The sequence below is a fragment of the Oenanthe melanoleuca genome, chromosome 8, assembly GCF_029582105.1.
Source record: "Oenanthe melanoleuca isolate GR-GAL-2019-014 chromosome 8, OMel1.0, whole genome shotgun sequence".
In the NCBI taxonomy this organism is placed as follows: domain Eukaryota; kingdom Metazoa; phylum Chordata; class Aves; order Passeriformes; family Muscicapidae; genus Oenanthe; species Oenanthe melanoleuca.
This window is the reverse complement of record NC_079342.1, coordinates 4,667,823-4,689,442: the sequence shown is the minus strand read 5'-3', so window position 1 is coordinate 4,689,442 and position 21,620 is coordinate 4,667,823. Positions and strand designations below refer to the sequence as shown.

General features: G+C 40.7%; 1 protein-coding gene across 1 annotated transcript in view; it reads right to left on the bottom strand.

Moving 5' to 3' along the window:
* The window catches only part of GLIS1 (GLIS family zinc finger 1), a 177,742-nt gene that overhangs the window by 71,993 nt on the left and 84,129 nt on the right, over window positions 1-21,620 (bottom strand). Inside the window, exon 4 of the mRNA XM_056496986.1 lies at window positions 18,803-19,904. Within this exon, the coding sequence (XP_056352961.1) occupies window positions 18,803-19,904 (1,102 nt within the window). The remainder of the gene's footprint in view (window positions 1-18,802; window positions 19,905-21,620) is intronic.

Below are 21,620 nucleotides of genomic sequence, written 5' to 3'. Positions count from 1 at the left end.
AGAAAACCACAAAATCCCCTTAAAAAAATGAGATTTATGTTCAAGCTTGAAATGGCATAAACAGACGTTACAAAAATCATCTCTGTTCCAATCAGAGTCATAAAAATTGTCTTAAAAATTATAAGGCTGTAAAAATTGAAGATGACTGGTTCAGCAGCCCAGTTGGCTCGTGCTAACTTATATTTGGTATTCAGATGTAAGTGGCACTGCAGGTTCTTCACGTGCTGCCTGTCCCTTAGGCTTACCCAGACAGATCATAATGAATGTAAGAGGGAAGCAAGTCCATGTGGCTGCTCCCCAAAATGTGCAGCACTCAAGCTGACCCCAAATGCAGTGCCAGGGGATAGGAGGGATCAGACAGCCACCTCCAAAGCAATGTGCCTCGTGCTTAAGGTGTTTAAAGGAAACTGCCCCTCCTCACAAGGAAAGCCTAGGGGAGGAATACTGCTCTAAAGTATCATTTTGCACATGAATGTCTGCTGAGATGGAGCTCATCTTTAAATGATGATCATCTTTAAGTCATCTTTATGAAAGAATGTTTGAGAATCTTATTTTTCAGGCTACACTGAACTGGGCATCTACTATCTCAATCCAAAAAATACAAAAAAAGGTAAAATTTGCATAATCAAGCTGCAACAGCACAAACAGAAAAACCCAAGCCAGAATGGCTTTTATCCTCTCTGTCAGAAAGAACTTTTGACCTGAGCAGGGTAGGAGCAGCCCTGCACCCCCAGAGTACACCAACTGTTCCCTGCAAGTGTATCCAGGTATGTCCCTGCAGCACTGCCTGGCTGCCCCAGCAGTGACTCCCACTCTCATCTCCCAGCTGCCTGTAATCCAGATGGATGATTTTAACAAAATCTCATTTACACCAGCAGAACATAAATCCCATGCATGGGGGTGGGCACTGCCCCAAGCAGTCTCACCAGGGATGGCTGTTGGACACAATATTTATCCCAGACACCCAGAGCCCGCAGCAGTCATCCCTACATGGGTCTGTCCCAGCAGTGGTGCCAAGGCTTGTAATGGGAGAGGCATTCTGTCTTTTTCCCCCCTAGCACAGCCCTGGCAGGCCAGAGCCCTGCTATTCTTTTATGTACCTTTTCATCTAGGCAGCAGGATCCAGCATTCCAGTGTCATGGAACCCCTCTCAAAATGAGGGTTATGATCCAGTTGTGCAGGTCTTCACAAGGAAGATTAATTCAGACACTGCAAAATCATCCCTTTTCAATTATTTTGGAAGTATGGGAGAAAACAACACCTACTGGAGCTATGGAGACAACCCTGCCTCCAACATCACCTGCAGTGTACAGGGGAGAACGAGCACATGAAGATGTGGTGAATGATTTAACTGACTTGGTTGTGTGTTTTGTACAGATGGTGGGATTTGGCTTGTGAAGCATGACCTTGATTCAGGGAATATATATCCCCTTCCTTTCTCAAGAACCAGGCTGGGGAAGGGGGCAGAGGGAGTTTGCACACATGCATGCATGTGTATGCTAACATACAGACACACATGCATGCACATACATGTTTATGCTTTAAAATATGCCCAGAATAAAATACAGTTGTCAGACAAAATTACTAATTTTTCTCTCCCTTATAGCAGCACTGCCAATCCAGCACCAGGCATTCCATCTTTCATATAGAATTCAGTAAACATATCAATCTAAATCCAAGAGCCATAGCCAAGGTATCAATAACAGTGACATATTATGAAACTTTCATTCCCTTTCCCCCTCCCCTTCTACCCCAGTAATAACTGTCAGGCGATCCTGGCAATTTCACAAGCATAGCAATGATTCAGCTGGCAGATTTCAGTGGATTATTGTGGCCAATTTGGAAAAACACTCTAATAAGCATTACTTTCCAGAAACCAATATAAATCTGGAAGAGGGGATTATTAAACCCAGGGAAACTATAACAAAAGACATTAATTGCATTTTTGGAAGGAGCTTTTGAATTAAATTATTACCTGCTAGTTTATAAGGAAAATATATATAGATAAACCCCACTACCGTGACAAGAATTTATTTATATTGGCCACGTATACCATAGGAAATTTACATACCAACACTCTGTTCATTTATGGAATTATATAAGCATATGTATATTTTCAGACAATTAGGATTATGCTGTTTACTCTCACATCCACACATATGCACACAAGTGATGGTAAGTAAAGCAAAAGATCAAAGGTAAGAAGGATCACAATGAATTCCAAGCCATGTGTTTCTGTATTTGTACATATATTTTAAGGTTTCTAGACAGTCTTACAACAGAATACAGCATTTCTTAAAATCAGACTTAGATTTCTCCAATTTGCTGTTTCCATCTGTTTTAAAAAATCATCATCCTGCTCCAAAGTCTCTTGAAGTACATGAGGAGCTTTCTCTTGACACCAGTAAATGCTGGATCAGACCATTAATACAGGAAGATTAATCACTGCCTCTAACGTTTGTGTCTTTGGGAATTGTGTGAGAAGAACGATGGAACAACCACAAGCCATTCTGGAAGTTCCAACACTAAATGACTAAAGGATTCATCCCACTGTTAAATAACAGTTTTGAAAACAAAATAATATATTCTTACAATAATATGATGTAACATCTGATTTTCTTATTTTCCCTCTGTGAGACCATTAGCTTGTATACGTGTTCTTCACATTTCATCTGTGTTCTCCCTGTATTTGTCTTTCCAAACAAGTAATGAGTAATTCTGGAAGTAAAGGAGATAATCTCTCCTTTGTCACTGAACTTAATTCCTCAAAGTTAGCAAAAAGATAGTGTGATGAGCAAACATTTAAATAACAAGAGATCTATACAGCATAAAAGACTAAAACTAGTAATGAAGACTGAATTTGTTTTGATAACTCAAAAAAAAAAAAAAAAAAAAAGCTAGGATTTTACACTCCATTATTATTAATTAACAGACCCAGAACAAACACAGGAAGCCAAGCTCCAAAACAAATACTGCATAGGACAATGCTGCTCAAACCCAAAGCACAGCCAAGGAGGCAACAAGATCAGAAATATCCAAACAAAACACTGAGCCACAGGACTCCCACACTGTTACCTTTTGCCTTCCTGAGTGGTAAACAGAGCCCATGTCCTGAACCCAAACATGATCACCTCCTCTCCTATGCCCATCACCAGCTCTGTCTACCCCATCTCCAGCACTTCCAAGTCTTTAGGCTTCTATAAATATAAGTGCTCTTCACAGCACCTTTCAGAGTGACCATTACAAAAGCTGGGTGAAAAAAGAGCATTAGAACCCTCTGCTGACCTGAGCAGTTGCCAAGGTCTCCCCTCACTGTCACTGGGGTCAGACAGCCCCCACAGATGTTCACTTTCCCACAGCATGTGGCTCCTTGCAGGCTGAAGAAGAATACAAGTAAAACATGGGCCCTAGCACCACTGTCAGTTGTCAGCTTTATTAATTCCTGAATTAACCAATACACTGCACCCATATATAATGAACCATCCTGTTCCACTAATTCTTATTCTAATTTTTCATTTCCTGGCTACCCTGAGACCAAAAATTAAAACAATTACCGTGTGGTAAATTTAGAATGCTGCATCCATCAATGAAACAGGGCTGGATTTACAAAGCAAGAAAGGATAAAGGAGTTGCTCCCTTTCTTTTCCTTTTAACACTGCACATTGAGAAATTCAGGTAAGACATACCCTTTCCTCTTGTCACTTCTCAATTCTCAAATGACCACCAAGCATGTGTTGTCTGCTGAATTTGAGGAACACTTGGCTTTCAGTGATATGACTGGCTGTAAAAAAAAGGATCCAATGTCTTACATTGTTTTGCCTTAAATGTTGCTCTAACGTGCAACTACCATAGAATTAACTGAGAAAACAAAGTTCCTGAGTGATTCATACTGCATATTTTCCCTAAACCTGAGCTAAAACCTTCAAAGCCTCCCAAACTGAATCAGCAGAGTGAATCACCCTGTTTCCAAAGGGGTGGGGAGTGGGGCTCAGAGGTGCTGTACACAGGAGCTGTGGAAAGCACAGGCAGGGGAAGTCACCCCCCCTGCAGCAGAACCACTCAGCTCTCGGGAACGGGGGATTGATTACTGAGCTCGGATCAGTCCAGCCCTGGCTGTGCTCCCACTTGTTTGTGGTCAATGGGAATTTTGCCCCTGCTCTCAGCACAGCTAAAATTTGCCTTTAGGAACTGGCAGAGGCTTGAAGTTTGCAGCTGGGAAGGCTCCAAGCAGGTGCAAGGATGGAGACTCTGCTCTGCTTGGAGACCACAAGTGGGGACACAGTTGGGAAGCAGAGGTGTCTCTCCCTCCCTGCATGCTCCAGAGTGGACAGGACAAAGCCAAGTACAGGGGAGAAAACAGCTACCATTCCACCTGGGAGTGCACTGGCCACTGTGGCTGCACACCCAACAGCAGAGCTGACTTCTCATCAGCAAATATTTCTACATTTCTAGCAGAAGAATCTGCCCCTTTGCTCTCAGCCCTTCCCATCAACCTCTCTTGCCCTCACGTACAGACAATGACTTGATGGCCAAAATGATGCATCTATAATTTCTACAATAACATTATGAAACAGTTCTCAAAATTTATGACAACCAGATTCAGGTCATGAATAAAGCCACTGTACATTGAAAAATGTTGTAAAGAACTAGGAATCGGGATTTAAAAGCTCACTGTTCTTCATCCCTCATAATCTAAGTGAAAATTGGTTGCAATAAAGCCTAGAAATTAGACAGCCTAGATATTGCTGTTTACTCGTAACTTCTCTTAAACTACATTTGCCAGCATTCCATATTTAGCATTTTCTTAATTATACACCAGTGTCTTTGACTGCATGGAGGGACAGAGTTGGAACAATTAAATATTTTCAGTGCAGCATTGTAATCAAAAGCACTCTATTTAATATACACCTTTGATAGTCCAAGGTGTTTTGTCTAAGGTGGCTATTTTGCCCAGGCTTTTTCTTTTTTGTTGTTGTTGCTTGAAATGGGTTCCTGGGCAAAACACCACAGATTTAGAATGACACATTGCCATGTTTTTAAGGAAAATATGGTTTTGTTTAGGCTACAATTAGATGCTTTCACAATTTGTCTCTGGCAAACCGAGACTGAAAACTCCAGAGTCAATTTGTTTAGTGTGAACTGAAGTAACATCTATCTTAGTAAAGAAAACTTTACAACAAAAGAGCCTTCATCATGGTAAGACCTAAGAGCTTTCCTTCTAAAAATGCAAGGCTGCCATGCAGTTCTTAACTCACACCAATTCACGAGGCTATCAGCCAATTCACGAGCCATGTATTGTTTGGAAGCCATGGGGGTAAATCAAATTATCATGAATGACACTAATGATCCCATACTTGCCTGAACATAATGCACCTTATACAGTCTTGCCTTTAGGGATTATTTTTTATATATATAATTAGTACAAATGGCTTACTCCCCCTCTTTTGTTGACTTTACAAAGAAGTGCACTCAGGTACAGAGTCTGCCTTTCCTGGGTTAATTATGGGAACCAAACCAGCCGTACCTATTGTGTGAGAAGTCCCCAGGTAATACCTGGGAAAGCCTTGAGTGCAATAAATGGAGGAGCAGATCATAAAATGCATAAAATGACTACCCTCTACTGGATGGAGCCAGAGCAGCTGAGCTGTGTCAGTGGATCCTCAAAGCCACGATTTAATACTACTCCTTTCACAGTGGCTGGGCTGGGTTTGGGTTTGCACAGCAGAGGATCTAAATGTAGTTAACAAAAGGAATCCCTGGGCGATCAGGATATGCTGTCCTTGGACAAAGCCAGCACTTCTGCTAAGCAAAGGTCAATTATATGCACAACATACAAAAAAGTGAAGGTTTTATAATGAGAAAAGAGAATCATCACAGACTTTCAGAAATCCAAATGGTTTCTTTGCCTTGTACTTTTATTTCCCAGCAAAATCAGGCCAGATCCCAGCTGGTAAAAACTGGCAAATTTCCATTAGCCTGTGGGTCATTAACTCTGAAAAAAGGGCAGTTTCAAAACCAGTTTTGTGTATAGTGTTAGTTTCTGTCAGCGTTGCTATAAACAATCAAAATAGAAAGTATCTGGTATGACTACAATATCCATTTATTTCTCCTGCCATTCAGAGATGTGATCCAGCCCTGATTTTCGTAAAACAATTGACACGTATCAGAAGCTACATCTGATAAGTTGAAATATTCAACCCCAGCTTCTAAGTTTGCACCCCCTTGCTATCTATAACCATCACATAAATTCTCCATGGCAGTGCTGCAAGCTGCTGAAGAGAACAACTCATTCAAAATGGCTGGCTCAAACAAAGAGCAAAAAATTGACAAACATAGGCCCAAGTACAGATTTAGCAGAGATGTCTACAAACTATCCAGCTTTACCATCATCTGCCTGTGCTGCTGTACCTGTGCAGGTCCCACATGCCCAGGTTCCCTTCCACACCTGAACACAGACCCATCCCCACGGCTTTGGGACACCCACCACTACACACCAAACAAGCTGGGACCAACACTTGGATTTCACTGCCTCAATTCTGAGTGAGTTAGACTGTGAAGCTGCTGCTGTGCTCAACAGTCTCTCTCTGCCTCGTTTCACAGCAGAAATAAAGTATCCATATGTCATGGCACAGTGGTTTCTGGCACAAAGCTCTATGAGGTGTGTTAGCATTCACTGGAATAAATAGTGAAGCTTTCCTTTAGGGTGAGGAGAAAGTTTTTGTTCTATAAAGGTCAAACCTGGTAAAGGGAAAACAAAACAAAAGGCATCTCTCTTGGCAAATGCACTCTCTAGCAGTAATCCCCCATTTCATACCTGCCAGCATGAAATGCAAGCACATGTTTGTGAAAAGCTCTGAGAGCCTGGGAGGACAGTGGGGATGCAACTCCAGGGATGCTGAGCACCCGGGGCTCTGCATGGGGACTATGCTCAGATACCTCACACAGCATCAGCAGGACAAATAATACATTCAGAGTGCAGACATCTGAAGGCTTGAACTATCCCTGTGCCTGCTAATGCACTTCCTTCTCTTACATCCAGTAATTCAACAGTCTGTGCTCAGAGAGTGGTAAAAATGTGAAGTAATTTTGCATTCAAAATTATTCCCTACAATTTATTTTCCAATTTTTTAAGACAGTCTAGCTTATGTTACTCATACAGTTGGGCATCCTCTACTTCCACTACAAAATTGTTCCACTCTAAGATAGGCCTCCTTTTTGGGAAACCTATAATGAAAAATTAATTCTTCTTTGCCTTATTTTGCTTGATTATTCCTACTTGTTTTCTATTCTTTCCTAAACAATCCCTCCCTTTTCTTTTCTCGCCAGCCCCAGTTTAATTCCTTTTATCTTTCCTTAAAAGACTGTCTCTCTGTCCCCTTAATCATTTTTTAATTTCCCATCCTTTAGGCAAGTGCCAAAGATGTTAAAATAAGAAATGGATGTTTGCCATAAAGGAACAGAACTCCTGTAACTCCAAAACAGTTGAAATCATGAGAACTTGCAGGCCATTACCCCATTATGTGAATGGTATTTTTACAGCATTAGAAATGAAGTAATGCAGCTACAAATATTCATGTTTTAAATGTGGTGTCATTCTAGTGGGCTGGCTACAAGTTGCCCGAGAGGTCCTGAGGAAGGCTGGGGTATCACATTCCCCTGAGAAGATGACTCAAGCTTCACAAATGTTCCTTTCATTCTGATCCATTTAATTTTGCTCAATGTTAAAAAGTCATTCCTTTACAAAGTCCTAAATTTGCTGCTTTTCAGTATCCATCTGTGAGAAGGGATGATGCAGAATCCCTCACCCAGCCTTTCCTGTCATGTTCACTGTGTACCTCCAATACCCCTCCCTCCAAATTCAGCAAAGCCTCTTCACATCTGGAAGAATTCCTGATTGCCTCCTTTCAAAATCTGAACAGAAATGCTCAGTGATCAACTGAGATAACTTTGTCACTTCAGCTCAGAAGCAAGGTGTACACAGGATTTGCCAATCTGAAGTGTAAAACATGCTATTTACCACCTACCTGGCTAAAAGACTTGCTCTGACTAAGCTGGTGTGTGTGCTCTGTGCATCTGATGCATGTCTGGTTCCTGGGTGCTGTCAGCTTTTCACTCCTTGGCCTTGAAGACAAAGCATGACCTAAAAATGTTCAGTTGGACCAAAGTACTGTAAACAGTGAACTCTGAGATCACCAAAACCATGCAATTAAAAATGCCATTACATTTGAGGATATGCAGGAAGATAAAACTCCATGAGTAATTGTGACACTTCAAAATAATTTTACACAATCTGCTTTTTTTCTGATCTCTCATGTCTTTTCAGAGGGGGCAGTTTATTACATGGAGGCAAGTGGGCAACACATCAATCAACAGATGTGGTTTTGTTGAGAGCATCCCACACTGAGTCAGGTCTACTGCTGCTTTGTGAGTGCAAGCAAGTACCACAAGGTACCTGTTTCTTGCCAGCTCCCTTCTCCATGCAGTATCTGAATGTGTTTTCAGACACCATGACTTGCACCATGCCAGGAGCATCCCTCTGGGCCTTGTTTTATTAGAGACAGTTTGCTCGAGGTCTGCAGGGAACCGGGCTGAGACTGTGTCTCTTTGTAAGGGAAGCAGAGTGATTTCTGCACTGGCCAGCTCCTGAGCAAAGGCAGACAGATGTGGTTGTACCCAATTTGAAATCAAGGGGAAAAAGGGCAAGATTTGTTTCACATGACTGAAAGGTCCTGCCTTACAAGCCCCAGTGTTGATAATACACCTCTCCCAAAGGCAGGGACAGAGAGTGCTCTGTGCCTCTGAGTGTACTGAAGCATTATTGTACGGTGGTGCCTGGGCCCAGTGACCCAGATGGCCCCACCACCTCTGCCTCGTGTTTTCCTTTCTGTAACACTCCATCTTCCTCCCTCTCTGGCTGAAGCAGGGTGCAATCATATCAGCATGGATGCAGCAGATTAGTTTTACAAGGTTCCCACCAGTTCGACATCCATCAGCCTTCTGATGGGGTGGTAACGCGATCCCCTTCACAGGGCCGAGGGCTGCAGGTTAAACTGATACCAGGCCCTGCATTCCACCAGCTGCTGATTGACTCACCCTGCTCCTGACATTCCCAGGGGCTGGCAGCCTTCCATGCAAGGGTTAAAGGGAAGTTGTAAGCAACGGTTCTAAAACACTTGGAAGAATCTCCTTGAATCAAAACCATTTCATAAAAGGCTCTCTGCCAGGCAATAAAATATTTTTTGATGGACTCTTATTTTATCATTACCCATGTAAGAAAAATGTATTGCAAGAATCCCAACACAATTCAGGGAAGTAATCATTTGCAGATTTAGTAGGCATTCTCAATTGGCAAAAATGGAAGATTTATTGTAGGCATGATGAAACAAAGAGCAGTTGTGCAAACTTTACTGAGCTGGATTATGAGAACATGCTTTTTCCATTTCCCACTTTTAAATGCCTTGGATGCAGTTTCAAAAGACAGATCAAGATCAATTATTTAACACTGCAGCTCCACTGTACCTGAGCAGAGGATCTCTTCACACATATGTTATCTGTACACAACAATAAAAGGAGATGCAGGGAAGACACAGATATAGACAGCTATAGCAGACTTTGAAATAAAACTTCTATTGTTCCTTGACTCCATAATCAGCCAGGGATGTAAACAGAAAAGTCAGGCACTGACAAATATCTGTGAGTAAATGCACAGCTATTTGAAATGCCGCCATTTCTGACTTACTCAACTATGGAAAATACAGGTGTCTGTATGACAGAACACAGGGCACTGCATTTTCGACAATGGTAGAAAATTTCATTTTCTTTGAAAGCCACAGTACAGCTGAATAAAATCACTGCCTTGCACACCTCTACTCATGAGAATAATGTTCTGACATAGAAGGGACTTTCTGGTCAGCAAAGCTGCACAGTCTTACACCAACTTCACAAAGTGCATGAAAGAGAAAATACTTCAGGAAGGAGGATATCTTTTCCTTGCCTTTTCCACCAGGTACTTAAATGTATTCTTTACAATGACACCAGTTTAAACAGGAAGAGAAAACAGCAGAGTAATCTGACTTAATTCAGTTATATCCAGAACTTGGGCACAAGAGTTTTCACCACACAGAAAATGCTGTTGGGCAGGTAAAAGCTTGAAAGAGCTTTGAGATTCTCAGTAGAAGGAATGATAAGAGATGCAAAATAGCATTATGGGCACACTAAGTTATTGGCCTCAGCACCTCACTGTGATTATTCACCGTCACTGTGCTCCAAAGAAATTTATTGCATTGTACTTGTAAGGAAAAGGAGATCCAAGGTGAAAATATCCCAAAGTGTTAATGAAATTTCAGTAACTCAGCTCCTGATCTGAGAGGAGGAGAACTTCAGAGGTACAGAGCAGAGCACCTCCAAAATAAACCTACCCAAAACCAAGCCTGCTTTTAGAAACAGCTCAGAGTGAGCTGTCAGATGCCAGTAGGTCACATTTTGATATATTTAGCTTAACCAGCACATTGTTTTTTTATCAGGCCCACTGGACTACTTGCTAAACGAGCCAGTGAAGGTTTCAGAATGTGACCCTGCACTGTGCAATGATGGCTTTTCATTTCTCATCTGATATTAAAGGCCAACTGCTGCTGGTTTGCCCCAGAGTAACAAACAAATGCATCACATTGAGAACTGAGATAAAACTGCATAAATGACTGCATAATGTTTTAATGTGCACTGAATTCCTCTTTCTCCCCTGAGACTACATTATACAGCCTCTCTGCTGCCTACAAATGCAGATTAACATTTTTATTAAATGAAATAGATTTCGCTAATACGGCGTATTAAATGTATTGGCCTAGTAAGAAATATTATTAAGTATATCGTTGGCACAGGTTTTAAACAATATTTAATTTTATGGCTTTTTAATTTGACCAAGCCTTCTGCCAGGTGATACAAACCATTTTTCCTTCTTGAGGTTAATCACTATTCAGAGAGGCTAAATCACTGAGAATTCTGAACAATTCCTACCACTTTTAATAACCCCCACACAACACATACAAAGGAATAAAATAAAGCCATGCACTTAACCTCAAGAACACAAGCACAAATACTTTGTTTAAAATGTTAGAACTTAAAAGTTCTCCACCAAGCAGCCAAGTTGTCCAAGAAGTAACAGGATTAATAACATTCGGATGCAAGTTGTTTTTCATAAATTAAATTTCAGGGGGTAAAAAGAAAATTTCTCTCTTATTGCTTGTAGGAACTACTCAAATCACTGAATGCACCCTGCTCTCCCAGATCTTCTGGAGATAACTCACTCTCCCAAAATCATGCTGAATCCTGCAGAATTATGGTTTTAGGACACAACTGCTGGACACATCTTTGAGGTATCATGCAATGCATTAAGATATTCCTACAGGAAACAGGTATTTCACAATTGCATTTCCTACTCTGTAAAACTTATTACTAGAGTAGAGAACGTGTCTGACTAGTTGAGGATGTACCACTTATCTTTACTACTGAGCAGATTTAAACAGTGAAACCCATGGAGGATGCACTCCAAGGCAGGGGAGACAGTGAGAAAGAACCCTTGTCACACTTTTGCTGTATGGGAAATGGTGAACTACAGAAATCTTGAAGAGTTATTGCCAATGCAGTGCTTAGAGGCTGGAAAGCCTTTCTCCCTTTTTGCTCTTCAGATGTGATTATTTGATAAAATCCATTGATCTGAATGGCAAAGAAAGTGATCCTGTGGTGCAGCTGGAATGAATTGGGAGATAGGAGGCTGCTTGCAACATATCTTCAAAAGGTGATGCCTCATGAGAGGTTTATAGGGCTGTGCTGAGACTGGGGTTTGAATAAATCTACACGCAGAGATTTGTCCAGAGCCAGGCCACAGCAGAGCTGGAAATAATTCTGAGTGTCTTAATATGAGAAGAAATCACTGCTTGCTGAGTCTTGTGGGACAAGAGGATAAAGACAAAAACATGGTATCGAGATGTCATTTTTGTATGTAAACTGGGAAACAGGAAGGGAAAGGAGCCTAGAAGAAATCTTCCAAAAAAGACCTGGGAGACATGCCTAGAAGTTTGTCTGGCAGCCAGACATGGCAGGTCACAACTAATAAATTTCACTTTTTGAAGCTGGGCATACTTCAGCCTATATTATTTGACAAAGAACATGAATGACTTTGTTTGGTATGGAGGAGTTCTGGTACAAGCACTCCACCTGTGCCACAATGTGCCAGCAGCACCCTGTGGAGAACCACTTTTACAAAACTGATCCCTTTCTTTAAGATGTTCTCTTTAATCAGAGCATTGTCAGGTATTTGTCAAAAGTTCAGTGTTTAGGATTCTGACAAATACCTGTGGCTTTGCAGGAAAAAGTATCATTTCCTTGTATTCAAATCAAGTCACAGTTAGAATCGTGGTGAAAAATATGTGTTTCAGTAGCCAAATAAGAATGCTGAAGAATGAAGAGAAGATAAATCAGTCCAGCATAAGATGAAATATAACTGTTTGGGAGACTCTACTAACAAAATAAGAACACTGAATAAATCAAATGGGAAAAGCTTTTAAACAACAACCAGTGTCTTTGTTTAAACCTTATTCATTCTGAAACAGAAAGTAAAAAACCATGGGTTAAAATACTGAAACATTTTCAAAACAGCACATTGTCTATAAAATGTCAATAGTAACAGAATCCTCCAGTCCTGTTCACTGTTCCTCATCACTCGTTTTCCAAAGTGAAGGTGACCCAGATTCACTAATGGTTTTTCTTCTCAAAGCTCTAATGTGACACTACTGCTGGGCTGAAAAAACTAGTGAAAAAACCTAATAAAATTTCAATCATGGAAGATGGAAATGAATATCCATGCTTTTGTCACAAGGCTATCTGTTCTCTAAACCACTATCTGCCTATCACCTTACTTTCAGCAGATACCAAGTACTGTTAGTGGAAATTATCCAACACTGTGGGAACCATAACAGTGGCAATTAATTACTATATCCTATAGCAGGGAGTTTCACAGGGGGAGTGCCCATTATGTTGTGGTGATATTACTGTTAATACCCCACTTTGTTTCTTATTTAACACACTGAACAGCAATACCTACACACAGTCACCAGACCTGCACAAACGTATCAGGAAATCTTCAGGATTAGTATGCTTTAAACTGGTCCCAAATTACTTAATAATTTATCAGGTCAAATGAAATTAAACCTTGTGGAATTAAACATTCTCATAGGATAAACACAGTATGTATTGAAAGCTCCTCCATGCTATACCTCTAACTACCACATTCCATTTCTCAGATCTCTTCAGTGTCCTGTATAACATTTTTAAGGCACACAACTGAACTTGAAAACCAACCTGGACTCTGGAAGCAACACTAAGAATTCACTTCATTTTAATTTATTTAGATTTACACAAAAAATCTCCTGGAAGTATGTCAGCCAGACCTAACCCGTATCAGACTGCTGGAAAGTAACAAAAAAGGCAGCCAGCCCAGCTTAGTCAGAGCACAATTCCATCAGGTTCAGCATCCTATGTAATTTTTCTATTAGCCTGATAAAGCAGATGCATGTCATAGAATGTCCTGAAGACCAACAATCCCAGGAAAACTGGGAGGCTGATAATTCTCCAGGAAAACCCTGGCAGCTCCTCTCTCTGCAGCCCAGCTCAAGAAGGTCTCAAGCCCCCAGGGGCAGTGTGGGGCCATTGCACTGTACTCATCTGCAGTTCTGTCCTGCTGCACTGGAACACAATGGAATTTGGGCCAGTAACTTCTGCTGCTTTTGCTCTGCAAGATCTGTTAGTGTGGAGCTTTCCTGGGGGCAGACACGAGTTCAAACCCACCAGCGGGGTTGGGCACGAGCTCAGGGAGAGCCAAGCCTAAAGCTCATTGCTGGCCTGCCCTCCAGTGCTGGGACACACTTAAACCCATTTGTACTGCCCTGGAATCTGCAGTGGGCTTTGTAAACAAACAAATATTGTGTTTCCACAAAACCACTGCATTGCTGTCTACTCCTCTAATCAGGGTGTTTGGAATGCTGACGTTCCTTGACAGTATCGGGAAATGCCATCAGAGACCTAATAAAAAGAGAGATCTCTGGTGAGGCAGCTTTGATAGAATGGATGTTTCCTACTACTGACTTCAAAGGAAAGAAAGTGAGCCCTATATTATTATTGTTTTTTTAAAGCACTTCTTTGGCATCAGTGCATGACACCCTCCACTCCAAAAGCTGAAAACACTTTCCAGACTTCCACAACATTCCCTCGAGTCAGGCATGGAAACTCATTGTTTAGGTGAAGTAACTCACAAGTGGATAAGCTGCTGCATGCAGACTCATTTTCCCCACAGATGCAGGGCTGTCCCTGAGTCTGCTCTGTAGCTGTAGACCTGCAGAGATCTTATTTCTCACCCTGCACTGCTGGACACACTCCCCACGGACTGCAGACGGCATCAGACTCGCCATCTTCTGAGAGCAGAGATTCCGCACTGGTTTCCTCAGAAACAGAAGCAGTTATTCTAATCTGCTCCACAGGCACTGCCCTGTACTCCCAATAACCAGGTCGCTGCCCATGAAGTGTTACAGATGCAGCCAAGGCTTTTGAAGAAAGCTCTCACACACTCACATCATGTCAAACCACCTGCGTCAGAGGCACGCAGTGAAAAACTAACAGGAAGTTCAGCCAGAGCACAATCTTTTGTGCAATCTGTACAAAAATCTGTTTCATCAGTAAATTGTAAATCGTTAGTTTGTGTGAAGTGGTGACTGGAACACAAGATCTGCCCTGGAATGCTGGAATTGCCTAAAGACACCCTTAGGCAAGTTACTTATCTTCTCTGTCTCAATTTCCCCATGTTTAATGCAGTACCTATGGTGTCTCAGCCTTAGGGATTCAAAAGAACTGACTACAAACAGCACAGGTGCTGAATTTCACTGTGTACAATGCAGCACCCAAATCATTCCATTCAGACTCCTCCCAAACTGATTATGTTGAATATATACATGAAAAAAAGATTCTGCTTCAGTGTCTTAACTCTCTAGGCAAACACAGAGAAATAGGTCCAGAACACACAGAGGAGGCATTTGTTTCTTTGAAATACAAAAACTAAAGACATTAACCATAAATATTATCCCTGTCCAGCTCCTTTAATGGATATCACATACATTATGATGACCAGTTTCTATAAACACTAATTACACAAGTAGAAATTACATAAAGATAAATCATTTACCTTGATCCTGTCTGGGGAGGCCCCTGAGCACACATGAATGCAGTGATGGGAACATATTTTCTACTCGTTATGAAGCCACAAGAGTACAAGAGGGTAAACTAATAAGCCAAGTACAGATTTGTCCAAATCAAACAATTCTAGACAACTAAATGAGCAGCTCTATATTTACATTTGCAAGCAGAGGCTTAAACCAAGGATGCAATATCTAGAGATCAGCACGCTTCTACTCACCAAAGTATTTGAAGAACTGAAAGGCAGCAAAAGATGCAGTTATGAGAAACTTTTTCGTTTCCTTTTTTAAAACAAAAACCATTTAAGCTTGCTAATTTTTGCTGTCTCAGACAATCAAAATTCCAATTGTCTGGGACATCAAATCTAAAAAAGCATGAAATTAATCTTCAGAAGTTAAAGTCTTAAAGGCATTGCATCATTATTTTTGTTGGATATATTTTTGATTATAATGCAGATGAACCCCAAATTTAATAAAACTAAAATAACATGAGTTAAGTATGAAACATAACAGGATATTGCAAAGAGATTAGGTAGTTTCCTTTAGACTACTTGCAGAGCCCAAGGAAAAACCAAACTGAGGGACACAATGATGAGAAGGCACCGCTTAATTAGAATATTTAACGGAATATGAAAACAGAATGCTCATAGTACCGGCCTTGGCAATGGAACACAGCGAGCAGAATATGGACCCAAAACACCAGCACTGCTCCACACCAGATCCTGTTTTGCCTGTCGCCTGTCTGTAGTAAAGAAAGGAGCAGGCTTGCTAAATTCAAACCAGCTGCAACGATGAGAGTGTTACAGTTGGACTGAAGGAAGCTTACCTCATGAAAGTATTGTGGAAACTGCTGTTGGAAAGATAATAAAAGGATTAACTGCAGTTTTAGTGAACCATTTACTTTTCAATCAAAATGTCTCATGTATTTCCTGTTCTCAAGTAGCTTGAATTCCAAAATTCCTTTGTCTATTACAGTACATAGTAGCAAAGCCTGTCATAAGAAATTAATAATTTTACATGGAAAAGTACTTTTATGTATGAGGACGGGGTGCTGCTCACTGTGAGCTTCTCCTGAGCAGTTCAATACCTAGTCAGGCAGTAATCTTACAGGCAAGAGCGAAATCAAGGGCTTAAAAAGAAAGTACAATGGGTAATTGTGAACAGGGAAAGAAAATCTCCACTACAAATACCAAGAGATGCAAAGTTACTTTAACAGAGCTACAGCAAAAACGAAACAAAATCTCAGACCTCTACAGAGAATGAACTGCCTCCTTAATTTGCAGGAATAACAGCACAATTATTACCACATCAGAAGAAAAGCCATCATTTAAAATGACATGACATCACTGCACAGCAACCCCTGTTTCACGTGGAATGGAATTCACTGGGCAAATAATCCCCACTTGATATTAGTAACTTCACGGAGCTGTGCTGCAGCTTTGGATCCTTCCCTGCTAGATCAAGCTCTTTTCAGGATAGAAAAACTAAATCTGCAAAGGTTTCTGTGTATTCTCTTGGATCCACTTCACTCCCTGCAGAATTCCAGCTGCAACATTTAAGACATGACTCTGCTGACAGTGGAAGGCTCTTACTGTGGGAATAGAAGAGTTAACTCCAAGTTGAGCAATGTGGAGCTCCCAGTCCTGATTAGGCTATTCCATGTATGGGAACAACTACAATATCTGCTCCAGTAAAAGAGATCTTTATATACTTACATGCCAAGGCTATATAAATATAACATAAAGGCTGTCTGCAATATCAGATGCAAAGGGTTTTCCAACCTATTCACAAAACTTTGATGTGTTATCAAAAGCTGATCATTTACTGCAGATGAAATTAATTGAAAGTAGGACATTTTTAGCATTTGCTAAGACATTACAACATTTATTATCTCTGATTTACCAAGTATTCTGCAGGAATGGGAATGTAACATTAGAAATCTGCCATACAATACCTGTTAAATACACATTTTTCAGGAAAAGAGGCAAGTTTCTTTGTCCATGAAATCTACTGATCTTTCAGCACCACAGGAAATAATAAGGGCTTCATATTTTAAGTATGCTTTCAATTTACTTACCTACACTTTTATTTGGAAAGAAGTAAACTTGCATTATCCTTAGATAATTTAAAACTAAAATAAATTTATTCAGGGAAAGTTAAATTCATTTGTAGATTTAGAAAATGTCATTGAGCTACTTCTGGAATAGAACCACTCAGTTCTTGCTTTCAAAGCAAAAAGAAACACGTAAGTCTTAGAGCGTTTCCATTTTATCTTGGACAATTTGATGGTGTTCTCTAAATATATGCACTGTTTCCAGTTTTATCATAGGGAATACCCACTAAACACTGCAGACACTAAGATAATGTTTTTCATTTATCCAGTGGAAGTAAAAAGATAATCAGGACTATCACTTACAGAGAAAATTTTTCTCTGCAACACATTTTGAACACTCTTTTCTTGCTTCTCCCTTCCATAACCATCACAGGCCTGGAAGCTTCTTCTGCAAACATTCTTTCCTATTCCTCCATAGAAAGCTACAGCTTGCCATGGAAAAGTTTGTCATGATCTAACATCCTTACATGCATTTTCCATTGCAACATGCTCCGATCAAAACAATCAAATAGACATACAGCTGTAAATTCTGCCTGTCAGGAACCCCAACCTGCTGCCATAACCATCCCCTTTGTCTGCACCTGTGCGTGTGTGTGCGTGCACACGCGTGTGGGTGTCACCAATGAGACTTTCCAAATTTCATGGCCCAATTTGGAAGCTCATGTCAAACTTGTTTTGCTTCATCTGTTTCAGTCAGGGTCTTATATCATTGTTGTTTCAAACATGTGGAAAGCTTAATGGAAGTCATTAACTTTTATTTTAGTTTGGCCATATTGTCATCATGGTGGGCAGATGCAGAGATGGTGTTATTCCCAAGATCCTCTTTTTGGAACACTGCTGTTGTTTACATCTTCTTGATCAGAAGAGAACAATGGTTTTTACTTATTTTTAAAGCTCTGGTTTGCAAATTAAAAAAGCCCCTAACAACCTTTGAAAATGTAATTAAATATATTCTTTTTCTTCCTTTAACTGTTTCAAAACCTTTAACATGTTTCTTTTTTTTTGTTCTAAACTACCATTTGAAACTTTTGCACTCACAACTCTACGGGTTATTGTTCAGCTGAAGGAATTAAAAGAATTTCATTAGATGTGTTTTATGTTTCTTGATTAAAAATGTCACCCGAGGCTCAGTGACTTTGTTTTACGTTAAATGACGGCTGCGTGCTTTGATCATCACTTTATTAGTGGTTTAATGAATATTAAAAAAACAAAGCACTGTATTAAAAGTTAAGCTCTCATATAAGGAAACCGAATCCCTTTTCCAAGAACTACAGTATTTCTTACTCAATCATTTCCTTCTAGATTAAGGTTTTCTCCAATTCCCCTTTAGCCTGCTACGGACTAAGTTACAGGAAAGCACAACAATTATATTGGAGTAAGATCGAAGAGAGAGCAAGAAAGAGAGCAGAGCAGTTATGTTTCTATTCAAACAAATGTAATCCAGACTTACCATGCACTTGTTTGGTTTTTCTCCAGAGTGCACCCTCATATGAATCAGCAGTTTGTAACGAGCATTGAAGGGTTTATAGCGGCGGACACAGCCTGCCCAGAAGCAAGTGAAGTCCTCTCCTTTCCTCTGGTCAATGTGAGTCTTTTCTATGTGTCTGACCAGTTCGTCTTGTTGGTCATAAGTGGCACTGCAGTCAATCCACTGACAGACCTGCTTGCCACTGCTGAGCTCCTGCTCATCGCCATCGCTGGGCTGCAGGGACTTGGGAGACATGGAGGCGTTGAGGTGAGGCAATGTCCCCGGGGTCTGGCTGAGCTGCTGGTGGAGGTGGTAAGGGGGAGGCAGCCCCTGGTGATGGCAAAAAAGATCAGCAGTGGAGGAATAATCGTCAGCTGGTTCTTGTTTTAAGAAACTCACCTTCTGCGTGCCGTGTGAGGAGTTCTGGTGAGGAAGGCTCGTACCATTCATCATAAGGCTGAGGCTGCCATTCTCCTCGACTTGCTGCATTTGTATCTGCTCACAGTCACCTCTGTCACATTCAGTGGAAAGAGGTACAAGACATGCTGGAGGGGAGGGAATACTGCAAGGGTTTCCAGGCTGAGAGCAAGACTGGGGCTGAGAGGATTTCTGAGTGCTGTGATGACTGATCTCCACAGGATGAGAGGAAATGCCAGCTGAGTTAGTTCGCAGTCCATTCACACAGGTGACCAGTGACGTCTGCGACGTGCGGATGATCGCTGTAATATCGATTCCTTCGGCTGAAGACGGCACAACAGAGATGCATCTCTTCTTCAGGTTGCTTGTCTGTAGCCTGGCTGAGTGCTGAGGGGTGCCAAGTGACAAAGGACCCAGGGAGGAGCTGTGTTCATTATTAAACAAGTAGGATGAAAGTGAATTTGTAAAGCTATTATTCATTAGGTCTAGTTCAGGATGCAGACTACCGGAGGCTCTCAGCTCCATCCCCTCTGTAATCCTCCTATGTGTGGAAGCCTCAGACAGAACCTTATAATCACTGGGGCATTCTTGTTTAATGTGCTGAGCCGGGTGACTTCCATTCAGGCATGGAGCAGCAGAATCTACTGAGTCTTGAAACCTGGGTGACCTGCAATACAGTTTTCATTAAGCATCGCTAACCGCCACAGGGTTTATGATTTTTGTACATGACACAACACTTGTAAAGCCAGCAGAATGGAAGAACTTGCTCTCTGCTGAATGTTGCTTGTCTAATGCAGCAATTGCACCAAAAAAATCTGCAATGCTTCCTCTCCAACCTGTGTAAAGACAGCATTGTTTTACACAGGATTAATTTTACACACTGAGTAACACACGGAACAGAGATCTTCCCTCCACTGCTACAGGCAGTTCATCAATCACAATCAAGGCTTTCAATGCATAATAGATTGGGCAAAACAATAGCTGAGAATGAAGTTTGAGAACTTTGGGCATTTTTTAATTATTCAAATATTGTCATTTTCCTCAGAGCACACTGGGAAAATGCCTGGGCATTCTTGTTGACTCAGAAAAGGCTAGCTGAGCTTTGCTTACATGTCAGACACATGCTTTCCTTTGCTATATTAAAAAAGGAGCCAGATGACTGAAGAAAAAGAGAATACAGCAAAAGAACTGCTTGCTTTCAACCAGCACTCCAGAATCAATGTGAGATCAGCTGAGTATTTACTTCCACTAAATAAAAACTTCACAGCCAGTAAATTTAAAATGGCAGTCTATGTACTCCCATCTCTATTTTTCATAATAAAGAGTGCATGGGACTGTAAATCACAGTTCTGTTCTGCAAAAGTGATTTTTCATAATTTTTGATGTCTGTTGAATTCATTCATTGAGGAAGCAGATCCTTGAGGAACTCCACAAAAGACTTTTCAGAAAAGCACTACATTAAGAAACATTTCCTCCTAATATTTTCTTCCAAGCAGTTAGCAACTGGTTTATGGCTTAAAATAAAACATTTTATCTCAGCTATAAACATTTACTGTGGATGATCCAACTGTGTGCTTTTTCTTAGGAGCAGAGGGTGTTCCTTACATATCCCTAAAGCATGGGAGGGTTTAACCTATGGCTTCATTGTGCCAGACCAAGAAGAGGAAACAGTACAACTGTGTGCAGGAAAGCTGTACCTGAGCTAATAAATCCTCCAGAGAAGTGCCCTGTGGCTCTTAAGCTGACATGTTCTACTTAAATGAATTTTATGCTTTTTTGATGCTAGCACCACAAAAGCTGAAGAAAACCCAGCCATTTTGGCAGCTTTTGTGTGACACCGTAGCAAAGGCAGGTCTGACACATTTTAAAGCACGAAACACATGTACATAAAAGTATTTTGGACATTTATACACCCAACTGTGAAGCTGCTAAATAAACTGCATTTATTTTATACCTTAGAGTATTTTATCACTATTATTTCCATTAATCCATCACTAATATTAAGATGGGAAGCTGGGGTAACTTCTAAAACTTCCTTGGTAATAGCTCTCAAAGGAACAAAAAGAGACAGAAAAAATTAACAACAATCAAAAACTTAAAAAATACTTCCTTCCTATGAAATTGAGGTTGTCAAAAATTGGCACCTGTCTGAGGCATACAACTGGGAACACTGCATTCACTACTGACAGGTTTCTAAGCTCCAATAGGGCCTAATGTAAAAAAAATGCTTTAAGATCATGAGAGAAGTTAAATTCCCCACCATTCACTGAATATAGAACAACCAAATCCTTCGTTTGCCACCAGAAAGTTTAAAACAGTACATTTAAATATTTTAGAGGTTTCCATAAACCATTGTTTATAATTTCTCCCTTTAGGTTTGCAC